The sequence below is a fragment of the Crinia signifera genome, chromosome 2, assembly GCF_055691185.1.
Source record: "Crinia signifera chromosome 2, ASM5569118v1, whole genome shotgun sequence".
Classification (NCBI taxonomy): Eukaryota; Metazoa; Chordata; class Amphibia; order Anura; family Myobatrachidae; genus Crinia; species Crinia signifera.
Window position 1 is genome coordinate 388,776,903 of NC_139218.1, and position 27,862 is coordinate 388,804,764.

Sequence of the window (27,862 nt, forward strand, 5' to 3'; positions counted from 1 at the left end):
TATAAGTGTAGGTAGGGTATATATGAGGGTGTATTAGTGTAGGCAGGGTATGTGGGAGTAGGGTATATATGAGGGTGTATCAGTATAGACAGGGTATGGGGGAGTAGGGTATATATAAGGGTGTATTAGGGTAAGCAGGGTAGGTGGGAGTAAGGTATATATGAGGGTGTATTAGTGTAGGCAGGGTATGTGGGAGTAGGGTATATATGAGGGTGTATTAGTGTAGGCAGGGTATGTGGGAGTAGGGTATATATGAGGGTGTATCAGTATAGACAGGGTATGGGGGAGTAGGGTATATATGAGGGTGTATTAGTGTAGGCAGGATAGGTGGGAGTAGGGTATATATGAGGGTGTATTAGGGTAAGCAGGGTATGTGGGAGTAGGGTATATATGAGGGTGTATTAGTGTAGGCAGGGTATGTGGGAGTAGGGTATATATGAGGGTGTATTAGGGTAAGCAGGGTATGTGGGAGTAGGGTATATATGAGGGTGTATTAGTGTAGGTAGGGTATGTGGGGGTAGGGTATATATGAGGGTATATCAGTATAGACAGGGTATGGGGGAGTAGGGTATATATGAGGGTGTATTAGTGTAGGCAAGGTAGGTGGGAGTAGGGTATATATGAGGGTGTATTTGTGTAGGCAGGGTAGGTGGGAGTAGGGTAAATATGAGGGTTTATTAGTGTAGGCAGGGTATGTGGGAGTAGGGTATATATGAGGGTGTATTAGTTTAGGCAGGGTATGTGGGAGTAGGGTATATATGAGGGTGTATTAGTGTAGGCAGGGTAGGTGGGAGTAGTGTATATATGAGGGTGTATTAGTGTAGGCAGGGTAGGTGGGAGTAGTGTATATATGAGGGTGTATAAGTGTAGGCATTGGCAAAGCTGCGGAATCTTTAGCTAATGACCTCAGTAAGTTTTATGCCAGATTTGATGAGGGAAATGTATCTACAGCTCACAAACTCCCTCTCTCTGAGGAGGATGTGATACTCTCTCTGTCAGAACATGAGGTTAGGAGAGGGTTGTTAGGGACAAACGTCAGAAAATCTGCTGGCCCCGACGGTATCCCGGGAACGGTCCTGAAGGGTTGCGCTGGCGAACTAACCCCGATCTTCACCTTTATTTTTAATATGTCCTTACAGGCCTGTATTGTCCCTGACATTTTTAAGTCCACGACGGTCATTCCCATTCCCAAGAAATCCAAGATTGAGAGCTTAAATGATTACCGCCCTATTGCACTTACCCCTCTGATTATGAAATGTTTTGAGAGGCTGGTTATGGTATATATAAAGAAGCTCATGCCACAGGGCTTTGATAATAATCAATTTGCTTATAAACCAAATAGATCCACAGAGGATGCACTACTGTTGGTGGTTCACTCTTCGCTCTCACACTTGGAGAAACCAAACTCGTATGTCAGACTGTTGTTTATTGACTACAGTTCTGCTTTTAATACAATAATCCCCAATATCTTAGTGTCTAAATTGTTGTATTTAAATTTTCCCCCTAGGTTATGCAACTGGATTTTAGACTTTTTACTGGAGCGGCCCCAATATGTCAAGTTAGGGAGTTGTGAATCACCAGTGCAGAAGCTGAGTACAGGTGCCCCTCAAGGTTGCGTATTGAGCCCACTATTGTTTTCTTTGTTTACGTACGACTGTCTCTCACAGTCGGATTCAAATTTAATTGTAAAATTTGCAGACGACACCACGTTAGTGGGACTCATCCTTAATGGTGATGAATCTGCTTATCGAGATGAGGTTCAGTCCTTAGTTAGATGGAGCAAGGAGAATAACCTTCTATTGAATCTGGCAAAAACTAAGGAAATTATTATTGATTTTAGAAGAAAAAAGGAATGTGCATTAGAACCTCTTTTTATTGATTGTTTGGAGGTAGAAAGAGTGAAAGAGTTTAAGCTGCTAGGGACTATGATTTCAGAGGGCCTATCATGGACCCCCCACATCGGTTCAGTGGTAAAGAAAGTTCAGCAGCGCCTCTTTTTTTTAAGGAAATTGAAAGTTGCCAATTTTTCACGGGAGAATTTAGTGAGGTTTTATACCTGTGTAATTGAAAGTTTAATGTCCTACTGTATTACAGTGTGGTTTGGAAATGGCCTAGTTAAAGATTTGAAGAAATTAACTAGAGTAATACGCACTGCCGAAACCATCATTGGCTGCGATTTGCCCTCTATCTCCGACATCTTTTTAATAAACTGCAGACGTAAGAGGAACAGCATTATGCAGGATCAGTTTCATCCCTATAACTATGTCTTTTCTTTTTTGCCATCAAACAGGCGGTTGAGGAGCATAAAAACTAGAACCTCCCGTCTAAGAAAGAGTTTCTTTCCCACAGCAGTGTGCGACTATAACGTGAACAGTTAGAGCACTATCGCCTTCCTCTATCGGTATTTTCCTTGTGACTATGAATGTAATTTCGTTGTGTTGACAATTCGTTGTTTTTACAATGACAATAAATTATCTTATCTTATCTTATCTTATCTTATCTGGGAGTAGGGTACATATGATGGTGTATTAGTGTAGGCAGGGTATGTGGGAGTAGGGTATATATGAGGGTGTATTAGTGTAGGCAGGGCAGGTGGGAGTAGGGTATATATGAGGGTGTATAAGTGTAGGCAAGGTATGTGGGGGTAGGGTATATATGAGGGTGTATTAGTGTAGGCAGGGTATGTGGGAGTAGGGTATATATGAGGGTGTATTAGTGTAGGCAGGGTATGTGGGAGTAGGGTATATATGAGGGTGTATTAGGGTAAGCAGGGTATGTGGGAGTAGGGTATATATGAGGGTGTATTAGTGTAGGCAGGGTATGTGGGAGTAGGGTATATATGAGGGTGTATTAGTGTAGGCAGGGTAGGTGGGAGTAGGGTATATATGAGGGTGTATTAGTGTAGGCAGGGTAGGTGGGAGTAGGGTATATATGAGGGTGTATTAGTGTAGGCAAGGTAGGTCGGAGTAGGGTACATATGATGGTGTATTAGTGTAGGCAGGGTATGTGGGAGTAGGGTATATATGAGGGTGTATTAGTGTAAGCAGGGCAGGTGGGAGTAGGGTATATATGAGGGTGTATAAGTGTAGGCAGGGTATGTGGGGGTAGGGTATATATGAGGGTGTATTAGTGTAGGCAGGGTATGTGGGAGTAGGGTATATATGAGGGTGTATTAGTGTAGGCAGGGTATGTGGGAGTAGGGTATATATGAGGGTGTATTAGGGTAAGCAGGGTATGTGGGAGTAGGGTATATATGAGGGTGTATTAGTGTAGGCAGGGTATGTGGGAGTAGGGTATATATGAGGGTGTATTAGGGTAAGCAGGGTATGTGGGAGTAGGGTATATATGAGGGTGTATTAGTGTAGGTAGGGTATGTGGGGGTAGGGTATATATGAGGGTGTATCAGTATAGACAGGGTATGGGGGAGTAGGGTGTATATGAGGGTGTATTAGTGTAGGCAAGGTAGGTGGGAGTAGGGTATATATGAGGGTGTATTTGTGTAGGCAGGGTAGGTGGGAGTAGGGTATATATGAGGGTTTATTAGTGTAGGCAGGGTATGTGGGAGTAGGGTATATATGAGGGTGTATTAGTGTAGGCAGGGTATGTGGGAGTAGGGTATATATGAGGGTGTATTAGTGTAGGCAGGGTAGGTGGAAGTAGGGTATATATGAGGGTGTATTAGTGTAGGCAGGGTAGGTGGGAGTAGGGTATATATGAGGGTGTATCAGTATAGACAGGGTATGGGGGAGTAGGGTATATATGAGGGTGCATTAGTGTAGACAGGGTATGTGGGAGTAGGGTATATATGAGGGTGTATTAGTGTAGACAGGGTATGTGGGAGTAGGGTATAAATGAGGGTGTATAAGTGTAGGCAGGGTATGTGGGGGTAGGGTATATATGAGGGTGTATTAGTGTAGGCAGGGATGGTGGGGTAGGGTATATATGAGGGTGTGTTAGGGTAGACAGGGTATGTGGGAGTAGGGTATAAATGAGGGTATATAAGTGTAGGCAGGGTATGTGGGGGTAGGATATATATGAGGGTGTATAAGTGTAGACAGGGTATGTGGGAGTAGGGTATATATGAGGGTGTATTAGTGTAGGCAGGGTATGTGGGAGTAGGGTATATATGAGGGTGTATTAGTGTAGGCAGGGCAGGTGGGAGTAGGGTATATATGAGGGTGTATTAGTGTAGACAGGGTATGTGGGAGTAGGGTATATATGAGGGTGTATTAGTGTAGGCAGGGCAGGTGGGAGTAGGGTATATATGAGGGTGCATTAGTGTAGACAGGGTATGTGGGAGTAGGGTATATATGAGGGTGCATTAGTGTAGGCAGGGCAGGTGGGAGTAGGGTATATATGAGGGTGTATTAGTGTAGGCAGGTTATGTGGGGTAGGGTATATATGAGGGTGTATAAGTGTAGACAGGGTAGGTGGGAGTAGGGTATATATGAGGGTGTATAAGTGTAGACAGGGTATGTGGGAGTAGGGTATATATGAGGGTGTATTAGTGTAGGCAGGGCAGGTGGGAGTAGGGTATATATGAGGGTGTATTAGTGTAGGCAGGGTATGTGGGGGTAGGGTATATATGAGGGTGTATTAGTGTAGGCAGGGTATGTGGGAGTAGGGTATATATGAGGGTGTATTAGTGTAGGCAGGGTATGTGGGAGTAGGGTATATATGAGGGTGTATTAGGGTAAGCAGGGTATGTGGGAGTAGGGTATATATGAGGGTGTATTAGTGTAGGCAGGGTATGTGGGAGTAGGGTATATATGAGGGTGTATTAGGGTAAGCAGGGTATGTGGGAGTAGGGTATATATGAGGGTGTATTAGGGTAAGCAGGGTAGGTGGGAGTAGGGTATATATGAGGGTGTATTAGTGTAGGTAGGGTATGTGGGGGTAGGGTATATATGAGGGTGTATTAGTGTAGGCAGGGTATGTGGGAGTAGAGTATATATGAGGGCGTATTAGTGTAGGCAGGGTATGTGGGAGTAGGGTATATATGAGGGTGTATTAGGGTAAGCAGGGTATGTGGGAGTAGGGTATATATGAGGGTGTATTAGTGTAGGCAGGGTATGTGGGAGTAGGGTATATATGAGGGTGTATTAGGGTAAGCAGGGTATGTGGGAGTAGGGTATATATGAGGGTGTATTAGTGTAGGTAGGGTATGTGGGGGTAGGGTATATATGAGGGTGTATCAGTATAGACAGGGTATGGGGGAGTAGGGTATATATGAGGGTGTATTAGTGTAGGCAAGGTAGGTGGGAGTAGGGTATATATGAGGGTGTATTTGTGTAGGCAGGGTAGGTGGGAGTAGGGTATATATGAGGGTTTATTAGTGTAGGCAGGGTATGTGGGAGTAGGGTATATATGAGGGTGTATTAGTGTAGGCAGGGTATGTGGGAGTAGGGTATATATGAGGGTGTATTAGTGTAGGCAGGGTAGGTGGGAGTAGGGTATATATGAGGGTGTATTAGTGTAGGCAGGGTAGGTGGAAGTAGGGTATATATGAGGGTGTATTAGTGTAGGCAGGGTAGGTGGGAGTAGGGTATATATGAGGGTGTATCAGTATAGACAGGGTATGGGGGAGTAGGGTATATATGAGGGTGCATTAGTGTAGACAGGGTATGTGGGAGTAGGGTATATATGAGGGTGTATTAGTGTAGACAGGGTATGTGGGAGTAGGGTATAAATGAGGGTGTATAAGTGTAGGCAGGGTATGTGGGGGTAGGGTATATATGAGGGTGTATTAGTGTAGGCAGGGTTGGTGGGGTAGGGTATATATGAGGGTGTGTTAGGGTAGACAGGGTATGTGGGAGTAGGGTATAAATGAGGGTGTATAAGTGTAGGCAGGGTATGTGGGGGTAGGATATATATGAGGGTGTATAAGTGTAGACAGGGTATGTGGGAGTAGGGTATATATGAGGGTGTATTAGTGTAGGCAGGGTATGTGGGAGTAGGGTATATATGAGGGTGTATTAGTGTAGGCAGGGCAGGTGGGAGTAGGGTATATATGAGGGTGCATTAGTGTAGACAGGGTATGTGGGAGTAGGGTATATATGAGGGTGCATTAGTGTAGGCAGGGCAGGTGGGAGTAGGGTATATATGAGGGTGTATTAGTGTAGACAGGGTATGTGGGAGTAGGGTATATATGAGGGTGTATTAATGTAGGCAGGGCAGGTGGGAGTAGGGTATATATGAGGGTGCATTAGTGTAGACAGGGTATGTGGGAGTAGGGTATATATGAGGGTGCATTAGTGTAGGCAGGGCAGGTGGGAGTAGGGTATATATGAGGGTGTATTAGTGTAGGCAGGTTATGTGGGGTAGGGTATATATGAGGGTGTATAAGTGTAGACAGGGTAGGTGGGAGTAGGGTATATATGAGGGTGTATAAGTGTAGACAGGGTATGTGGGAGTAGGGTATATATGAGGGTGTATCAGTGTAGGCAGGGCAGGTGGGAGTAGGGTATATATGAGGGTGCATTAGTGTAGACAGGGTATGTGGGAGTAGGGTATATATGAGGGTGCATTAGTGTAGGCAGGGCAGGTGGGAGTAGGGTATATATGAGGGTGTATTAGTGTAGGCAGGTTATGTGGGGTAGGGTATATATGAGGGTGTATAAGTGTAGACAGGGTAGGTGGGAGTAGGGTATATATGAGGGTGTATAAGTGTAGACAGGGTATGTGGGGGTAGGGTATATATGAGGGTGTATAAGTGTAGACCGGGTATGTGGGGGTAAGGTATATATGAGGGTGTATTAGTGTAGGCAGGTTATGTGGGAGTAGGGTATATATGAGGGTGTATTCGTGTAGGCAGGGTAAGTGGGGGTAGGGTATATATGAGGGTGTGTTAGTGTAGGCAGGGTATGTGGGGGTAGGGTATATATGAGGGTGTATTAGTGTAGACAGGGTATGTGGGGGTAGGGTATATATGAGGGTGTATAAGTGTAGACCGGGTATGTGGGAGTAGGGTATATATGAGGGTGTATTAGTGTAGGCAGGGTATGTGGGGGTAGCGTATATATGAGGGTGTATTAGTGTAGACAGGGTATGTGGGGGTAGGGTATATATGAGGGTGTATTAGTGTAGGCAGGGCAGGTGGGAGTAGGGTATATATGAGGGTGTGTTAGTGTAGGCAGGGTATGTGGGGTAGGGTATAAATGAGGGTGTATAAGTGTAGGCAGGGTATGTGGGGGTAGGGTATATATGAGGGTGTATAAGTGTAGACAGGGTATGTGGGAGTAGGGTATATATGAGGGTGTATTAGTGTAGGCAGGGTATGTGGGAGTAGGGTATATATGAGGGTGTATAAGTGTAGACAGGGTATGTGGGAGTAGGGTATATATGAGGGTGTATTAGTGTAGGCAGGGTTGGTGGGGTAGGGTATATATGAGGGTGTGTTAGGGTAGACAGGGTAGGTGGGAGTAGGGTATATATGAGGGTGCATTAGTGTAGGCAGGGTATGTTGGAGTAGGGTATATATGAGGGTGTATAAGTGTAGGCAGGGTATGTGGGGGTAGGGTATATATGAGGGTGTATAAGTGTAGACAGGGTAGGTGGGAGTAGGGTATATATGAGGGTGCATTAGTGTAGGCAGAGTATGTGGGGGTAGGGTATATATGAGGGTGTATAAGTGTAGACAGGGTAGGTGGGAGTAGGGTATATATGAGGGTGTATTAGTGTAGGCAGGGTATGTGGGAGTAGGGTATATATGAGGGTGTGTTAGGGTAGACAGGGTAGGTGGGAGTAGGGTATATATGAGGGTGTATTAGTGTAGGCAGGGTAGGTGGGAGTAGGGTATATATGAGGGTGTATTAGTGTAGGCAGGGTAGGTGGGAGTAGAGTATATATGAGGGTGTATTAGTGTAGGCAGGGTATGTGGGAGTAGGGTATATATGAGGGTGTATAAGTGTAGACAGGGTAGGTGGGAGTAGGGTATATATGAGGGTGTGTTAGGGTAGACAGGGTAGGTGGGAGTAGGCTAGCTATGAGGTTGCATTAGTGAGATCCATCCAAGTTTCTTAGGAGATCCTACACATGATTGCAATCTATTTCACCAATCCATGGAGCACACGGTGATACCGGCATCCCAGCCAAACTTTATTAATTCCAAACATTGACTGCACAATCTAACTGATGCCTATATACTGTACTGTATGTTGTAGTATCTTTTCAAAATGGAATTATTACTGAAAATAAATATAGATATATATATATATATATATTACACAAGAAATCTGACGATGTAGAGAAATCAGCAGATTTTTAGATGAAAACCAGAGGAACGGACCCAGTTTAGGGGAGCTCAGCTGGGCTCCAATGCTGCTGAACTTCTCCAGTCACATGTGTTCAGCCTGCATTAGTGTCACCCTGCGCCCCCAGCAACTCAGATCTTTCCCTTCCGCTGACTGAGTCAGATCCCGGCTCCGGTCACAGACTCTCCTTCAGTAACAGGAATACAAATGCTGTTAACCCCACACTGGGTGCGCCGTGCAGTATCCTGATTCCTGATTCCATCGCATTCAAATGGTCACGTTCATTACTGAAGGCAAAGATAATATAACGCATTCATTCCAATTAAGCGCAAGATTGTTTCAGGAAACTCGCGTACATTGCAAAAATGCGCACTCCCGAGATCCAAGATCCAATTAGAGGTGCCCATTCGTGGCAGTCGAGGAGAAGTTGCATGCTGGGGGAAGTGCATGAAATAGGGGGCAAGGGGTGGGGGGGGGGGGTGGACGCCATCCTGGGCCTTAAAAACCTAATGGGGAAATTTACTAAGATATGTAATTGGTCGAAAATACGACCAGAGATTATTGCAAATGTTATAAACTGCTGTATTGGTATTAACCAATGGCGATGTGAGTCGTATTTAAAGGCCGCCTTGCGAGTCCTCCAAACCCCCCCTTATGAATGGTAGCCTGGGCGCCACCCATTCTCAAGGGCGATTCCCTCGCAGGGCTGCGAATGGGTGTTACGCACTAACATCCATTCGCAGCCTAGTGGGGTCCACTCACATCATTTGATGGTCGGCAACCACGCCTCCAGCGCCTGGGCTCGCCAGACCACCCCCACTGGCAAGCGGATGCTACATCGGACTGGGACACGCGATCGTCCCACACACACGCGCGTCCCAGTTTCCCGTCGCGCGCGCATCTGCTTCTGGCTGCAAAGACTACAGGCGCTCCATCTGCACATTTTCTGGTCCATGCAAACAGACCAGAATAAGGACCTTAGTCTAATGGCAGGGACATCTTAACATATAGGCCTACTGGGCAGCTGTCCAGGGCCCACAATTCTAGGGGCCTTTGGGCAAAGGTGGGTGGTGGTCACATGATCAGAGCAGCGAGACAGCATTAACTACCTACCTCCCAGCCTGTAGCCGGACAGTGAATGGCAGTCAGTTTGCTGATTGGTAGATGTCTGGCGCTACCCACCAATTGGAAGCCCCCATTCTCTACCTGCCTTCCAGCCTGCAGACAGACAGTGAATAACTGTCAGCATGCTGAAGCTATCTTAGGGGTAATACACGATTGCTCAGAAGGGGCCAAATTCGGCCCCGTTCCGTTGGTGCACATCTGCATGAGCATTTTTGTGCTTTCGGCGTGTATCACAGCGTCCCCATGAAAAAGCTGGGTGTTCTCTCCGAATGCGAGGGATGTGTGCCCTCGCATGTTACCAAGGGGATTCGGTGGTGGGGGGGTGGGCAGGCACACCCGGGCGGCGGCGTTCGGGGAGGGGGGGGGTTATAAATCGCAATGAGTCATGCTTATGCCTGGTGTACCCTAATTTCTTTATCTCCAGATTGACCAGCTCTTAAGGTGACCACGGTAAAAATAAAACCGTAGAATTCTAGCGGCATGCATTTTATTATATTATATTCTTCTGTCCGGATACAATGAGGCTTTTGTGTTCTATGAAATGTATGTTGCATAAATATCGGCAAAGACCTTGATCCTCCCATGGAGAGCATTTGTGAGACGCACGATTTGTGATCTGTTCCAGGGTCAATGACTGTATTCTGCGAGTGAATGACGCGGATGTTTCCGAGGTGTCGCACAGCAGAGCGGTGGAAGCTCTGAAAGAAGCCGGTTCCATTGTCCGCCTGTACGTGCGCCGCAGGAGACCCATCCTTGAAACTGTCGTAGAAATCAAACTATTCAAAGGGCCAAAAGGTAGAGTGTTCCGCTTAGATTTCTCAGAACTACACAAACACAATGTACACATTCGCACACCAGGCGTGTGTTGTGTAGGGGCGCGTTAGCAGCGTGCTCGACAAAAGTCAAAGGCATGAAAAACTATCTTTTTTAGAAAAAAGAAATCCTTTTGAAAACGATGTCAACCTTTTTTATGTCAACCTTTGGCATGTCGACATATAGCCCATGTCGTCTAAGCCATGTCGACCTTCTATAGGTGTCGACTAAAGGGTGTCGACACAATGTATTTCGACCGAATATAGGTAGACCAAACGACCGTGTCCCACGCATCCAACATTACATGAAGGTTCTAGCGCTGTGGTAATGTGATAAAGCGGAAGGTGAAAACGCAACTGTTATTTTTCAAACACATCTGATTGGCTGGTGTGTTACCACCTTTTGTCACCACCTTGTTACTTTACCAGGCTTAATACATCTGCCCCATGTGTGAAACTGCCAGTTAGGGGTATATTTACTAAGGCGAGAGTTTCTAGATGTGTGAGATGTTGCCCCTAGCAACCAATCAGATTCTAGACATTATTCTGTAGAAGGTGCTAGATAAATGATAAGAAGAATTTCATTGGTTGCTAGGGGCAACATCTTACATTTCTAAAAACTGTCACATTAGTAAATGTAAAATAAGAGGGAAAGGGGGATGGGGAAAGGCCTAGGGCACTGGGCTATAGTGACAGAAAATGAGAAGGCATACTCCAATCAATACAATGAGGTAAATATTTTTACGTTATATGATTGTGGAGGTGCTCCCAGGGAGTGGGGTACGTGTAAACAAAAAGATTAGATATCCAAGAGAGGACATCAAAAAAGTCTCCCGGGTGGGGCACAGCCTTCTTTTAAGAATCAATAACTGTTAATACAAATTTTATTAGTTAAAACATGACCCTAAAATAGGGTGTGACAAAGACAGAAGACAAGGACAAACAGATAACAATAATGGAGAAATATTTGAGAAAGTAGTGAAATATTAATTCGTAATGCAAATGTCTATGGATTATACCATGGAAGAAATCTTCCAGATATCACTGGCTGTATAATAGTATACAAGTATCAAATCCTGATAGACAATGGGCACCTCAAATCGCAATATATGTTTAGGATTAAATATCAAAAATACATTGTATTTTAGGAGATAGTTTGAAACAAATAATGTTGTTACAATGTTTCCTGTGGGTGACAGTGTGGTCTTAGCTTCAAATATCTGAGTATCGAGATGGTAGCAGTAAAGTTAAGATATAGGGGTACCTGAGTTGTAATTTGCTAAAGAAGTCGCTGCTGCCTGTGCATGTGACGTTAGTCAGTGAATGCGCAGTTGAGCGGACTCCAAAAGCGTCACAGGTAACGAAATATAGATAAGGGGGTTTCTGCTGTTTCCAGGGGTGACCTGTCTGGCTCTGTTATATGAACTACAGCGCAGAGTCAGATCCCGGGTCCCCAAGAAATGAGAGAACCCTGAGTAAGTGTAGGATATAGATTACTCCCTCACTCTATCCCTGGTGTATGCTGCTATCCTCTGTGTACAGAAATAACTGTAGTGAACAGAGGTTGAGCGATGCCACCCTGGCGGTGAGGTGTGGAAAGAAGTTAGGTTTGCACTTGGATAGGAAAAGGTACGGTTACCTATGGTTTCCTATAGTAGGTTGCCCGGGGTACTGTGCAAGAAAAGATAGAAGGAGAGTTTTTAGGAGAAGATAGAGGTGGAACCCAGGCTTCTTCTCAAAGTGCTGTCCAACAATTGATGCAAGCACAATTTATTAATCCCTAATCTCAGAAAATATAAATGAATGAATAGCTGTAACGTTAATAGTAGTTCTATCTTTATAATGCTGGCACAGGTACTCAGATAGTGGATAAGACACAGTTCAATTGATACCACTAGTATGCAAATGATAGGAGCTAAGACAAAGGAAGTAAGTGGTTTCAAGCAATTAATTAGTGCGTTTACAAAGTGACAATCAAACTTAGCAGTGGGTGTCTGTAATTGCAATTTACTGCAATGGATGTCTATACCTGTAAACACAGAGTAAGCGCTACAGTTCAATTCATGCCACCTAGGCTCAACAATTATGTCAGTGGCTACAAATGTAGGTATAATGCAACAGTTCAATCAGTGCGCAATTAATTGGTGCGTTTACACAGTAACGATCAGATTTTGCAGTAGATATCTATAATTGCAGTACCTGCAGTGGATATCTTTACTTGCAAACACAGACTAAGCTCAACAGTTCAATTTATGCCACTGGGGCTCAAAAATTACAATGGCTACAATTGCAGGTATAATATAGAAATTCAAGAATAATGGAAGCTAGGACAGAAAAAGTAGATTGTTGCAGATAATCAATTTGTGCGTTACAAAGTAACACTGTTTTTACAATGGATATCTGTAACTGTAATTGCAAAATAAGCGCTAGAGTTCAATTAGTGCCACTGAGATTGGAACAAATATAGCAGTTTGTGCAGACAATAATTTTAGACATTAGTATGATGATAGTTAGATTATATAGTAATTATTGATAACTACAATCATGTGTTTTAGCGCTAAAATGCAATAAGATGCCACAAGGGCAGATACACTCACGGACTTTGACCCGCAGTACTCATGTAGTTAATGATTCTGAAAAATCCACTGGATGTATGCAGGCAAGATGAGAGTACTGAAGTGGGGAGAACGTGGGTGCTAGTAACAGAGACGTGTGTCTCTATGTGACAGCGGCGTCAGGATCCAGGCGTCGACACCATATATTATGAAGGTGCCGGAGTCCAGATGTCAATGGGTATATTCAGCGCTGGATGTAGGTGAAAAGCCGGCAGAAGGTGGTCGGATTGCTGAAGCCGCACTGTGCCAGTTTGAGCGGCAGGTGCGGTCTCTATGATGCTCCGTACAAAGAGCCAGCAGTGAGTTCAGAGGTAAGCCGCCAGGGCTACGGCAGTCCAGCGGGAAGTAAAGTCACTGTATTCCGCCGTGAAAGCCGGCAGGGTGAGCGGTCAGCTTCACACGGCATCCAAGGTCTGTTAAAAGGTTAGCTCTGTGGTCAGTCGCAGTCTATCAGCCACAGGAACGCTGTATGACGATTAAAAGAGGTGATATGGGTCCCTGCTTGTGCACAGCGGGGAACCTTACGAACGAGACGTACGTTTCACCATTAGGCTTTCTCAATCAGGTGTTTGAGAAAGCCTAATGGTGAAACGTACGTCTCGTTCGTAAGGTTCCCCGCTGTGCACAAGCAGGGACCCATATCACCTCTTTTAATCGTCATACAGCGTTCCTGTGGCTGATAGACTGCGACTGACCACAGAGCTAACCTTTTAACAGACCTTGGATGCCGTGTGAAGCTGACCGCTCACCCTGCCGGCTTTCACGGCGGAATACAGTGACTTTACTTCCCGCTGGACTGCCGTAGCCCTGGCGGCTTACCTCTGAACTCACTGCTGGCTCTTTGTACGGAGCATCATAGAGACCGCACCTGCCGCTCAAACTGGCACAGTGCGGCTTCAGCAATCCGACCACCTTCTGCCGGCTTTTCACCTACATCCAGCGCTGAATATACCCATTGACATCTGGACTCCGGCACCTTCATAATATATGGTGTCGACGCCTGGATCCTGACGCCGCTGTCACATAGAGACACACGTCTCTGTTACTAGCACCCACGTTCTCCCCACTTCAGTACTCTCATCTTGCCTGCATACATCCAGTGGATTTTTCAGAATCATTAACTACATGAGTACTGCGGGTCAAAGTCCGTGAGTGTATCTGCCCTTGTGGCATCTTATTGCATTTTAGCGCTAAAACACATGATTGTAGTTATCAATAATTACTATATAATCTAACTATCATCATACTAATGTCTAAAATTATTGTCTGCACAAACTGCTATATTTGTTCCAATCTCAGTGGCACTAATTGAACTCTAGCGCTTATTTTGCAATTACAGTTACAGATATCCATTGTAAAAACAGTGTTACTTTGTAACGCACAAATTGATTATCTGCAACAATCTACTTTTTCTGTCCTAGCTTCCATTATTCTTGAATTTCTATATTATACCTGCAATTGTAGCCATTGTAATTTTTGAGCCCCAGTGGCATAAATTGAACTGTTGAGCTTAGTCTGTGTTTGCAAGTAAAGATATCCACTGCAGGTACTGCAATTATAGATATCTACTGCAAAATCTGATCGTTACTGTGTAAACGCACCAATTAATTGCGCACTGATTGAACTGTTGCATTATACCTACATTTGTAGCCACTGACATAATTGTTGAGCCTAGGTGGCATGAATTGAACTGTAGCGCTTACTCTGTGTTTACAGGTATAGACATCCATTGCAGTAAATTGCAATTACAGACACCCACTGCTAAGTTTGATTGTAAACGCACTAATTAATTGCTTGAAACCACTTACTTCCTTTGTCTTAGCTCCTATCATTTGCATACTAGTGGTATCAATTGAACTGTGTCTTATCCACTATCTGAGTACCTGTGCCAGCATTATAAAGATAGAACTACTATTAACGTTACAGCTATTCATTCATTTATATTTTCTGAGATTAGGGATTAATAAATTGTGCTTGCATCAATTGTTGGACAGCACTTTGAGAAGAAGCCTGGGTTCCACCTCTATCTTCTCCTAAAAACTCTCCTTCTATCTTTTCTTGCACAGTACCCCGGGCAACCTACTATAGGAAACCATAGGTAACCGTACCTTTTCCTATCCAAGTGCAAACCTAACTTCTTTCCACACCTCACCGCCAGGGTGGCATCGCTCAACCTCTGTTCACTACAGTTATTTCTGTACACAGAGGATAGCAGCATACACCAGGGATAGAGTGAGGGAGTAATCTATATCCTACACTTACTCAGGGTTCTCTCATTTCTTGGGGACCCGGGATCTGACTCTGCGCTGTAGTTCATATAACAGAGCCAGACAGGTCACCCCTGGAAACAGCAGAAACCCCCTTATCTATATTTCGTTACCTGTGACGCTTTTGGAGTCCGCTCAACTGCGCATTCACTGACTAACGTCACATGCACAGGCAGCAGCGACTTCTTTAGCAAATTACAACTCAGGTACCCCTATATCTTAACTTTACTGCTACCATCTCGATACTCAGATATTTGAAGCTAAGACCACACTGTCACCCACAGGAAACATTGTAACAACATTATTTGTTTCAAACTATCTCCTAAAATACAATGTATTTTTGATATTTAATCCTAAACATATATTGCGATTTGAGGTGCCCATTGTCTATCAGGATTTGATACTTGTATACTATTATACAGCCAGTGATATCTGGAAGATTTCTTCCATGGTATAATCCATAGACATTTGCATTACGAATTAATATTTCACTACTTTCTCAAATATTTCTCCATTATTGTTATCTGTTTGTCCTTGTCTTCTGTCTTTGTCACACCCTATTTTAGGGTCATGTTTTAACTAATAAAATTTGTATTAACAGTTATTGATTCTTAAAAGAAGGCTGTGCCCCACCCGGGAGACTTTTTTGATGTCCTCTCTTGGATATCTAATCTTTTTGTTTACATTAGTAAATGTACCTGTGGCTCTGGGAAGTAGGGCTGGAAGATAAAGGCCAACTTTATCCCCGTCTCCGGAGATAAAACCTGCAGACCCTTAACTGCACACCAACTCCAAACTTTGTGGGGGCCGCAGAAAGTTAGGGGGTGTGGTCTCGTGGGAAGTGCTGTGGTCATGAGCCACGCCCCCTGATTTATGGGGGACATGCCCATTGCCCAACAATCTACGATCTGCTGGCATGCCCCGTGTCCCTATCTCCCAGTGATCAGCAGAGCAGCATGTAACAAGGTCTCCCAACTGCCCCCCCCTCCCGCCCACCATTAAATGGTGCTAAAGTTGTCAAAACAGACCATCCGCAGAGATTTCATGACTGTTACAGTTCACAATGTGCCACAGTGCCCCCAGTGCACATTATTGTGTGACACAGTGCCCCCAGTGCACATTATTGTGTGACACAGTGCCCCCAGTGCACATTATTGTGTGACACAGTGCCCCCAGTGCACATTATTGTGTGACACAGTGCCCCCAGTGCACATTATTGTGTGACACAGTGCCCCAGTGCACATTATTGTGTGACACAGTGCCCCCAGTGCACATTATTGTGTGACACAGTGCCCCCAGTGCACATTATTGTGTGACACAGTGCCCCCAGTGCACATTATTGTGTGACACAGTGCCCCCAGTGCACCCTTATAATGCAATACAGTGCCCCAGTGCACCCTTATAATGCAATACAGTGCCCCAGTGCACCCTTATAATGCAATACAGTGCCCCAGTGCACATTATTGTGTGACACAGTGCCCCCAGTGCACATTATTGTGTGACACAGTGCCCCCAGTGCACATTACTGTGTGACACAGTGCCCCAGTGCACATTATTGTGTGACACAGTGCCCCCAGTGCACATTATTGTGTGACACAGTGCCCCCAGTGCACCCTTATAATGCAATACAGTACCCCAGTGCACATTATTGTGTGACACAGTGCCCCCAGTGCACATTATTGTGTGACACAGTGCCCCCAGTGCACATTATTGTGTGCCACAGTGTCTCCAGTGCACATTATTGTGTGACACCGTGCCCCCAGTGCACATTATTGTGTGACACAGTGCCCCCAGTGCACCCTTATAATGCAATACAGTGCCCCAGTGCACATTATTGTGTGACACAGTGCCCCCAGTGCACATTATTGTGTGACAGTGCCCCCAGGTTTAACCACCGCTGTGCTAAGTTAAAGTCCAGGCAGAACTTTTTGTAACTAATTCTACCCGATTGCTTTCAGGTTTGGGTTTCAGCATTGCAGGAGGAGTCGGAAATCAGCACATTCCCGGGGATAATAGTATTTATGTAACAAAAATTATTGAAGGAGGAGCCGCACAAAAAGATGGCCGACTACAAGTAGGAGACCGGTTACTAATGGTGAGAATGACCAAAGTGAGCACCAACATAGATTGTAGGATTTGGAACGCATCCGTCTCAGAGAAGTGTTGCGGGCGTGTAATGGGTGTGTCATGGGCAAGTCGTGGGTGTTTCGTGGAAACCTTGCGGGCGTGTAATGGGTGTGTCATGGCCCATGGGCAAGTCATGGGTGTTTCATGGAAACCTTGCGGGTGTGTAATTGGTGTGTCATGGCCCAACGTTCATGGAAACGTTGCGGGTATGTCATGACTGTGTCATGGGTAAGATGACAGTTGTGGCTGTAGATAGAGCAACACTGGACGGTTTGACCATACACATGAAGGACACATACTCGCATAAGTGGATAGATGCATTGACATATGGCAGTAAAGTCTGATTCTGTAAACGTATGGGGAGGTAGCCTCAGAATAGGCAATCCTCAATGGCGATCCTTGTCAGTGACAGAACTGCGACTCATCACAGGTGTCAGTACCACCAACAAGAGACACTCAACATGCTCGGTAAATGCATGCTCCATCTCAACCAAGCAGAATGGCCGTGAGGGCTACGATGCTGGTGCCATATTTTATGACTATGAGATCGCAAAAAGCCTTGAAAAAGTTCACCTCCAACTCGCCCTGAATGATTTTAACTGGTATTGGTCTCTCTAGTATTTACAGGCGGCATATTGAAAGGCACAGGGTGAAATGTACTAAGCTTTGAAAGGGGATAAAATGGAGAGTGATAAACCACCAACCAGTCAGCTAATTTATGTCATTTTTCAAACACAGGGGCAGATTTATTAAGCTCGGTGAAGTGATAAAGTGCCTGGTTTTTATCACCGGCCAATCAGCTCCTAACTGTGAAGTTACAGGCTTGGTTTGAAAACTGACAGGTAGGAGCTGATTGGCCGGTGATAAAAAACAGACACGTTATGACTTCACCGAGCTTAATAAATCTACCCCACAGTCAGTGATGTGACAGTTAGGAGCTGATTGGCTGAAGCTTTATCGCTCTCCATTTTATCACTTTTCAAGCTTAGTACATCTGGCCTAACATGAGGGTAAGTCTTTCAAAAGTGTACACTTTGTCAGTTTTAGGAATGAGTTCGGGAGCGGGACCCCCTAGGTTGATTTGGGATGGTGCACTATAACATACACCATGGGTCCTCAAACTGCGGCCCTCCAGATGTTGTGAAACTACAAATCCCAGCATGCCTTGCCACAGTTTTAACACTCCCTTATAGCAAAACTGTGGCAAGGCATGCTGGGATTTGTAGTTTCACAACATCTGGAGGGCCGCAGTTTGAGGACCCATGACATACACAATGGATACTACACTGGAATAAACAAACACTGGTTGTTGGGTTGGTAGATTTTATACAATAAACCTAATAATATACATTTACAAACTGGCTACAGTAGTTTCCATATTATAAATATAACCCAAGGTCTGTATATGGCAACCTATGTGATGTATTCATTATCGTTTCAGGTTAATAATTACAGTTTAGAAGAAGTGACGCATGAAGAAGCTGTAGCCATTTTGAAGAACACGTCTGATGTAGTTTACCTGAAGGTGGGGAAACCCACAACAATATATATGACGGATCCATATGGGCCTCCTGACATCACTCACTGTAAGTACTGCTGTGCGCTACCTACTGTACCTTCAGATGGCTGTTTTTCTAGGGGAGTGTCTCATCTGTAGAGGGGACTGTGTGGCCGGTACAGACGTCACGATGATCCCTAGTTTTGCTGTGGAGATATAACCGGTATGGCCCTCCTCAATATGGTCTGTTCCTAGTGGCTCCACCCCCATCCCAGGAACGTGGCACGTCTGATCGATATTTGACATTGGCCACACCCCTGGAAACAGACTTAATTTTATCCCTGTTTATTTAATAATACAAATATGGAATGTTTTGGGAAATTTTCATTGAGAGAATGTCTAGGCGTTTCCTAAACTGGACTATTCGGTTTTATTACTAGAACAGCGAGCCGACATGTGCTGGGTCACCTCAGTGTTAGCCAAGTGCTTCACCACCAGGCCCCCTCTCTATTCGCTGGTCCACCCCCCCCCCCCCCCCCGCCCACCCCACTATGTCCGACCCACCCTCCCCACGCTCCATGCCACCCCCAGTGGCCCCAGAGAGCATGTACACTTTACCCAAGCCTATTGGAGGCATGCAATGAGGGCCCAGGATTTCCTCTGTTGCCCAGCGGACTGCTGCTGTAGCAGCCTCTCTCCCCAGCACATGCTGCTGGTAGACTAAGGTATGTCCCTTCTCCCTCACAAGGATAGGGGAATCAAGGATTCTAAATAGGGTGATCTATTCACCCAGACTGTATACTGTATATGCAATACATATACTTAATACAACTGTAAAGAAGCATGCTTTCTCTAATCATTGTAGTGTAAGTAAGCAATGGAAGTTATTTACTTTGGACAATCTCTGAGGACTCTAGTGTAGGGTATGCTTGCCTAAACTAGAGGTAACATGTCCCTGGCTGTGCTAGGAGGGTAGGAAAGAACACTCAGCTCAATAATGAGTATACCGGGCCAGATGTGATGACACTGGAGTTGGCCAAAGGTGCGGGTTCTCTCGCGTTTTTTTTAAGCGGCAATCATTTACAAGGCACGGTTTTGCCTTGTAAATGATTGCCACTTTAAAAAAAACGTGCGAGAACCCGCACCTTTAGCCAACTTGGGCGTCATTACATTTGGCCCACAGGGCCTGGTTCTGATTCAGGAATAACTTAGGAAAGAGCAAGTTACTGTGCATCTGGAAAAAAACATGTTTCAATGCAATGGCGCAAATACAATTTATATTTGTATGCAGAGTAAATATGTAGCATGCAAATACCAGGCTACTTTATTTCATACCTGCTGCCATCCGCCTGCACCCGCTCCACCACAGATACACACAATTCTACCACAGCCATGTAACCGCTGCATTGTGTAATGGAGGCAGGTCCATGATGATGCAATTTTGCAGACATGCCCCCCAGCTCTAAACATAACCAACATCACCTTCCTCCACCACGCCCCCAGTATGCTGCACCATGACCCATGGTATGCCAAGCTGATTGCTTCCTCCCAGAGGAGGAATTTAGATTTCAGTTTCGTCAAATCCATCCTACATCTGATTGTCTCTGCAAATGTTAAATGCAGTGCAGCTTGGTATTACCCAGATGTAAATTATTCCTTTTTTGGCCATTAGCTTTGAATCAAGTCCTAAGGACATACAGTATGTGTAAAGCAATTAGCCTTTTGCTCCCATTCATAGACATGACCTGAGTAGCCTATTTTCCAACACATATCCATCTACACTCCAGCTCAGGGGTGGATATAGAGATGAGGGGGCTGGTGTGCAAACTCTGTTGGTGTCCCCTACACTTCAGCCAGCAGCACTGTATACTCTGGGCACTAGGGTTACTTTACTAGTGGACCTGAACTCTGTCCCAGTGTCTACTGCACATTCGTAAAATGCTAGTATTATGGTCGAAATGCCATTTTTCTGGTTATCTCTGCTGCATTGCTGCTGTCGACGTGGGACATTAGAGGGTAAGTATTGCCAAAAATACGTTCACACATGGTGTGGGTCCCTCTGACAACCAATCAGCTTATAACCATCATTATATACAGCCTAATGTACTTGATATAAGCTACTTTAAAGCTGATTGGTTGTTAGGGGCAACTTCTCCACTGGTCTACTTCTCCACTCTTTTCAATACTTGATGGATCAACCCCTGCATCTGGAGAGGAAAGACAATTTTTTTAAGGACCAGAGACAAAAGGGGTCTATTTACTAAGCCTTGTATGGAGATAGAGTGGATGGAGATAAAGTACTAGCCAATCAGTTCCTAACTGCTATGTCACAGGCTGTACACAATATCCACTTTATCCCAATCCAAGGCTTAATAAATAGACACCAGAATGCTCTGATGTGAATATGGACATTGGTTGATAAGACCCAGTAATCATACACTCGGTATAGGTGCTGTGTGCAGCAACATGAGCTTCTGGGTTTGTTATGGGCCTTGTCAAGCACCCATTACGGTACCCTACATGTAACTTACCGCCTTGTAGTACCCTCCATGAAATTATTGTGATGCCTTCCCTGATGTAATAAAAGTATTTTTTTGTTTCCTTTTAATCGCCAGCGTATTCCCCACCTCTGGAGAGCCACATCCTCAGCACTGCTAACAATGGCACTTTGGAATACAAGAGCTCAATGGCGCCAATCTCCCCGGGAAGGTACTCTCCTATCCCAAAGCACATGCTTGTGGAGGATGACTACACCAGGTCAGAAAACGCCTTTCATATCTATTATTTTTAATACACCCAGCCTTATAAGATTGTGTCAGGACGCCTCCTTAAATTGACATTGTGATGGTTGTACTTTGGACTTACACTTGAGGAGCTGCTGAATAGGCTCCAAGCTTTACCATTTGCTGTGCTTTATTCTCTGGGATTTGCTGTAAATGACTGAAATAAACATAGGAACATTACTCTGAGTTTCTCATTTACTTCAAAGTTCAATTAACGTAATATAATGTGACTTGCGGTCATAAGGTCCGGAAGCCCTGGCAGGGGTGCTGCCACATGCGTCCTGGGCTAGTGTACCTTTTTACAGTCCATATAGGACATTGATCTTAGTATCTGATCACGCATTCATTTTGCCAGAAGTCGCATCTACACCAACTTTGAGAAGCAATGGCACATTCAAAAAGGCCTGTGACCAACAGATAAAGGAAGAGAAACGTCACCGTTACTAGAGTATGGGGAGATATATCAACCTTCGGAGAGAGAAAAAGTGCAGAAATTGCTAATAGCAACAAAACAGCTTCTACCACATTTATGACAGTAATTAAAGTGACAGTTAGTAGCTGATTAGTTGCTAGGGGCAACCTTTCCACTTTATCTCTCTATAATGTTTTATACTGCTCCTCCGATATTTAGAAAGTTGTCTCAGATCCACTTTTAATGACGTATTCTTGCTGTGTATAATAACTGTGGGCAATAGGCATCTCCATAAGACAATATGCATGGCGGGATTGCCACGTTATGTTGGAACGGTCTCAGATAGATCTGAATTATAAGCTTAGATGGAAAACTCTTTTTGGGGGTAACGGACATTGATAGATAAATTGCCCCTATGATATAAACATAATTCAATAACAAAACAAACAAACCATGGAATGAACATTTTGTGCGACTAATTTGGCCTATCAAAAATGTATTGTTTTTATCGAGTTTTCATATACTTCATCAAGTGTTACTGCCTCCTGTGTCATAGTATTATGGTATTATGGTCAATCGTGCTACCCTTTCCTGCTATAATATTGGGTTTCACTCAACCCATGAAGTATATTGATCAAAAACATCTATGTAGGATATTCGTTTCAGGTAAATATCCACATATATCAAGCATCCCTGGATGTCCCGGAGGTTGGGTGGACTGATGGAGACATCAGCTCACAAAACAGCCCCTTTAGGTTTCTATGCGGGCCACTGTTTGTTAGCTTTTATTAGATCTCTTGGCTCCGAAACTGCTATCCCATCGTAGCCTATGGCAGGGGTGGCCAAACCGGTCCTCGAGATCTACCAACGGTCCACGTTTTCCAGACCAACTAGCTGGGGCACAGCTGTAGTCATTACTAACTGTCACATTCCCCAGATCACCTAGCTGGTGCACAGCTGTAGTCATTACTAACTGTCACATTTTCAAACCTGCTGCATTCATTCCTACTATAGACCCACAGTTTGTCTGAGACACATGAACTGTTGGTAGCACTTGCTGACATGTTTTGCCACCCTAGGCCTATGGTCTACTCATAACTCAAGATTTACCAGTTGCTTATGAGCCCACTCTACTGGAAGCATAACCTACAGTATCACTCAGCTTCTGACTCTATGCTGGGATGGTCCGTTATCGAAGCCTATATCCAGGCTACAAATTTTTGCTACATTCGAGTGAAAATATACATTTTCACTCTGCTCATTTATTCAATAATATAACATCACATCCGCATTGCGAAATGCAGGGTGTGACAATTAGGGCTCTTATAGTGAAACAGACAGGTCTATACAGTAAGTCACCAAATTGTCACCAAACCCCCACAAAAAAACTACAGTAGTTGATCTTGCGCCCATAAGCATGAGTTGTAGGCATGTTGCAAAGATCTTACATCATCACGTCACAGTAAAGGTCTGGCGTTCCCGGGACAAGGGAGAAGGCAGTAGCTCAGACCAGTTGTGGCTCCGCAGTGGGTGTCCACCAGCAGAAGCTGAGCATCATTGGGACTCTCCCGGTGGCTTGCCGCTGAGTCTAGGGTGAAAGCGATTGATCCCAATTGCCCCAGAGTGTCCAGCGCCCCAAGTGTCCTCCTTTAGTTGCGATCCTGGATGGTAATACAGCTTTAAATAATAATGCCAGATCATCTATTGAGTGATTAATAATTAATTTTTAATAATTCATTTCTAGCCTGCAATTGTACCAATTTGATTACTATGTCGAAATATTGAGCAAAACTGCTTAACAATAGATAATCGCTTCACTGGAATATTAAATCTTATTCATTGTGAGGGGAATAAAATAATATGCTAGAATATTCATTGTATGGTGCACCCTGTTACATCAGAAATACAGACACGGAGGTAAAAGCATTTTAATTAGATTAGAGTTAAATTATTTAAATGCAACGATGCACAGGGCTGAGTAACGGAATTAGAAGGCGAAATGCGATCCTTAAGGATTTGAAATGACATAATGTATCGCTGGTTGATGAGTAATTTGTGCACTGAAGTTTTAAAGGAAAGTTATCTCTAAGAAAAACAGCTCTACCGGTTCCGGTATATTAATGGCTCTCTGTGTACAGTATTTCTACAACACCGGGCAGAATCTTCTCTCATATCTTCAGCGAGAAATGTAGTTTACTTGGCAAATATACAGAACATGCTCACAGCTTTCTGCAAACCTAGTCATAGATTAGTCATGTACTTAATTATATCCCACTGTAGCCTCATATATTCATAACTTTCCTGCGTTGAGTAAACTACAGTAGTTCAATAGGAATTGTTAAAAAATGATACACCGGCCAATTTACATTGGTAGGAATCTGTTGTCTTTGTGACTGGTTGCAGACCGGTTCCTTGGCAATTGCTTTCAATATTCTGGTGTTAATTTATCATTATTTATATTGTAAATTGAGAAAAAAGTGTAATACTATGATTGCCCGATTTTTCTGCATTACTTTGGTTGATCTGGAGGAAAGTTAGAAAAGGATGAGGTGGTGCGGAATGCGTTGATTGGTTCCTAGCACAACTGATGTGGGGAGCCCTCCCTGTCTACTTCATAGCACCAAGTAACAAGAGAATTAGGCTACCACTAGTTATTTCTCAGGAGGTACATTTTTGGAGTGTATTCTGCATCATGGTCCTAATCCATATGGTCGCAGATTATCCCAGTTCTCCTGGGAAATTGGTAGTTTCAAATAATTTGGGGGAGAAACTACAGTATGTATAAAACACGATGATCCTTCTCATCTGTAAAACTATTGTCTAACTGCATATCCATAAATGAACCTACTGGGGTTCGACATTTCTCATGCGTTACTCCTACAGTCATTTTTATATCTAGAATTCTCTGGTCCATAAACATTAAGTTATGCCTTCAAATCATTCTTTAATCCCCCTCTCAGGTGAGGTGTTCTCTAACACAGGAACCATCTTATCTAACCAATGACTGTTTATTTTGCCAATAGATTGTGAGTTCGGAGCTGCTAAATTAGATAGATAGATAGATACAGTAGATAGATATGAGATAACTAGATGTGGATAAATAGATATTTTAAAGAAAGACGGAGGGGTGTAGTTGACACAAAAGGTTTGACAGGGTCAAAAGGACATGAAAAAAAGTTGAAATGGAAAAGGTTGACATGGTCAAAAGGGCCACATAAAAAAGGTAGACCCATGAACAGATCAATAGGAGTTTTTGAATTTTTTTGGTGTCCATGTTGACACCTGTTGACATGGACCACTAATTAGTTTAATGCATACCCTCGCATGGCTAACCTACACTCACCATGCTTCGACACATGATACCGTTCTCCACATGGATGGAAAAGTGTGAAAAACACCAAAAAGATTTTTGACAAAAACTTATGTCAACCATTGCGTGTCTACATTTTTTATGTCCACCTTGAAACCATCAACCTTTTTCATATTGACCTTTTGGTGTCGACCTATTGACTACCTAACAAGACACTGTAGAACTATAAACCGGAACCAGATATGAGACATGCAGAGGGATAGATAGAAATTAAATAGATAGATAGATATGTAGATTGATGGATAGATTTAAAATATATAGATATATACAATATGGGATACTTAGAGGGATAGTTTTTAGTCACTGTAGATAGAAGCTAGATAAACAGTTACTGTAAATAGAAGATACATGTAAAGATAGATATATACTGTATATACATATACTGTATACTGTAGATACCTACTGTATATACTGTAGATAAATAATTTAGATAGATACAGATCCCATCGCGATTACCTTTGTCCGACATCCCTGTGCTGTTCACCAAAATGGGGTGCACGCACATTGAGACGTTCGCGTGCCCCATTCCCGACAATGGACACGCGGGAGTGTGATACTCTTGCACATCCACGTTGCGTCCCCGTCTGCCGGATCCCCATCTGGCAGAAACCTGTGGATGGCGCACCAGCAGCCACAGTGAGTCTGGTCCCATCAGTATCAGATGTACTGATAAATAGATATGAGATGGAGAGAAATATATAAAATAGATAGATAGATACTGTAAATAGAAGGTACATGATAGATACTGTAGATAGAAGGTACATGATAGATAGATAGATAGATAGATAGATAGATAGATAGATAGATAGATAGATAGATAGATAGATAGACAGAGATTGATATAATAGATCACAGGCTTATGGATGTTTTTTTTTTTCTTTTTTTTAATTAACAAAACCAAAATGGCACCTATACCGCATGTATAACAAGAATGATATGTACTTTACTTGCTATTTGTCCTGTTCCTGTGATACATTTTTATTTTTTTTGGTAGTAGATTTTAAGTCAAAGACCTACATGGAGACTCTACACCGGACAGGGCTTGATGTAACCATGCACTTCCAAATCTTGGACTCTATCTCTAATCTACATAAAACCATGTTTGTTGCATTGTATGCGATGAAGAATTGGGATGCCCGACAGATATATTATCACCCTCAATGTGTTTTCGTTGCTCCGATGACTTTCCTCAGTTTTTGAATGAAGTGGGGTTTTCGTTTTCGAATTCTATTTTTGATTCTTTAGCCACCAAAAACATCACATCTCTATTTTCTCTTTTCATCTGGAATATTTTGAAGACTTCTGGTGCACAAAAACGATTTTCTAAGTATAGTCTACATTGGCACAACTATTATCCTTACAATTTAAATCAATCATTTTCAAAATGTTTTAATAAAACGTATCAAATCTATTCTTAAATATTTATTTCTTTTTGGAATATTGGTGAAAACTTTCACATGGCACAAACTGTAACGATCGTAACTCATGGACATACCGAGCTTCGAGTTTTGCACTATTTTATTTATTACGCCATGGCACAGTATTAACCAGCATTGCAATTTCTGGGCATGAGATAGTTGTGCTGCACAATGTTTTTGCATAAACAGCATTTTAGAATTTCTACTATAAACCAGCTTTCAATATCCCACTGATAAGGCACGACTATGGGATTGTAATATTTTTTTTTAACTTTCAAACAGTGCTCTATCTGTCCCTGACTTATATATTGAGAATATTTTAAATTTTACATGAATTGAATTTGGGATTATTTGTTCTTGCAATATGAGAGGTATAATAAATTACTTGGAAAAGTATAAAAATATTATATATGGATCAGAGGGACTTCAGAACCCTTCAATTGGAACATGAGTTACAGGATATTGTACAAGAAAACAAAAACATTCAGCACCTTTTAATGAATAAAGTGTGTTAAATACACATTTTTTTATTATTTATAAATACAATTTTATTCCTTTTATTTAAATAGTTTTGAATGATGAATTATAGCACAAATAATTGTCACCATTGGCATTGCGTTATAGACTAAAATTCTTATTAGAAGTATAGCATCTATGAGAGTGTAATTAAATATGTTTTTGATTTTATCATCAAGGTTTTTAATATCCTCTTATATATAAAAATGGATTGACCCACTTAACCCACCTAACATTTTTCCATCTATAACCTGTGGTGTCTATTTACTAAGCCTTAGATCAGTGGTTGCCAACCCTCCCGTACCTCTTCATTAGGCTTTTCATTTATGAGTACCCCGTCCTCTCAATTTGAAATATCCACAATATCAATACTTAGAAGTGGAGTTGAAGTGAGCAGTATGTGTGTCCTTATATTAAGGAGTAGTGGAGGAGTAGTATGCGGTTAAGAATCGGGTTCCTCTGTGTCTGGCTGCTGGCTGTGCATTAATGCCGTTGCTTCCTCCACCCGTGTCAGCACAGAGCAAATGGGTGCTGATGTCTGAGGGCAGTGCGGGTAGCTCCCAGTGGATTCCTGGTTGGACAAAGGTACGAGGAGACACTGATGACGCTGCACATGGAACCCGAAGTGAGATAACGTGGTTCATCTCCACGGCAATAGACTTCTTCT

General features: G+C 43.4%; 1 protein-coding gene across 12 annotated transcripts in view; it reads left to right on the forward strand.

Moving 5' to 3' along the window:
* The window catches only part of DLG2 (discs large MAGUK scaffold protein 2), an 895,737-nt gene that overhangs the window by 582,110 nt on the left and 285,765 nt on the right, over nt 1-27,862 (forward strand). For all 12 annotated transcript variants that reach the window (XR_014469831.1, XR_014469832.1, XM_083170304.1 and 9 more), the window contains 4 exons: nt 10,003-10,172; nt 17,030-17,166; nt 18,640-18,784; nt 21,312-21,453. Coding sequence is in view for 10 of the 12 variants with exons in the window: in XM_083170304.1 (XP_083026430.1) it covers nt 10,003-10,172; nt 17,030-17,166; nt 18,640-18,784; nt 21,312-21,453 (594 nt within the window). In the remaining 2 variants the exon portion in view is untranslated. The remainder of the gene's footprint in view (nt 1-10,002; nt 10,173-17,029; nt 17,167-18,639; nt 18,785-21,311; nt 21,454-27,862) is intronic.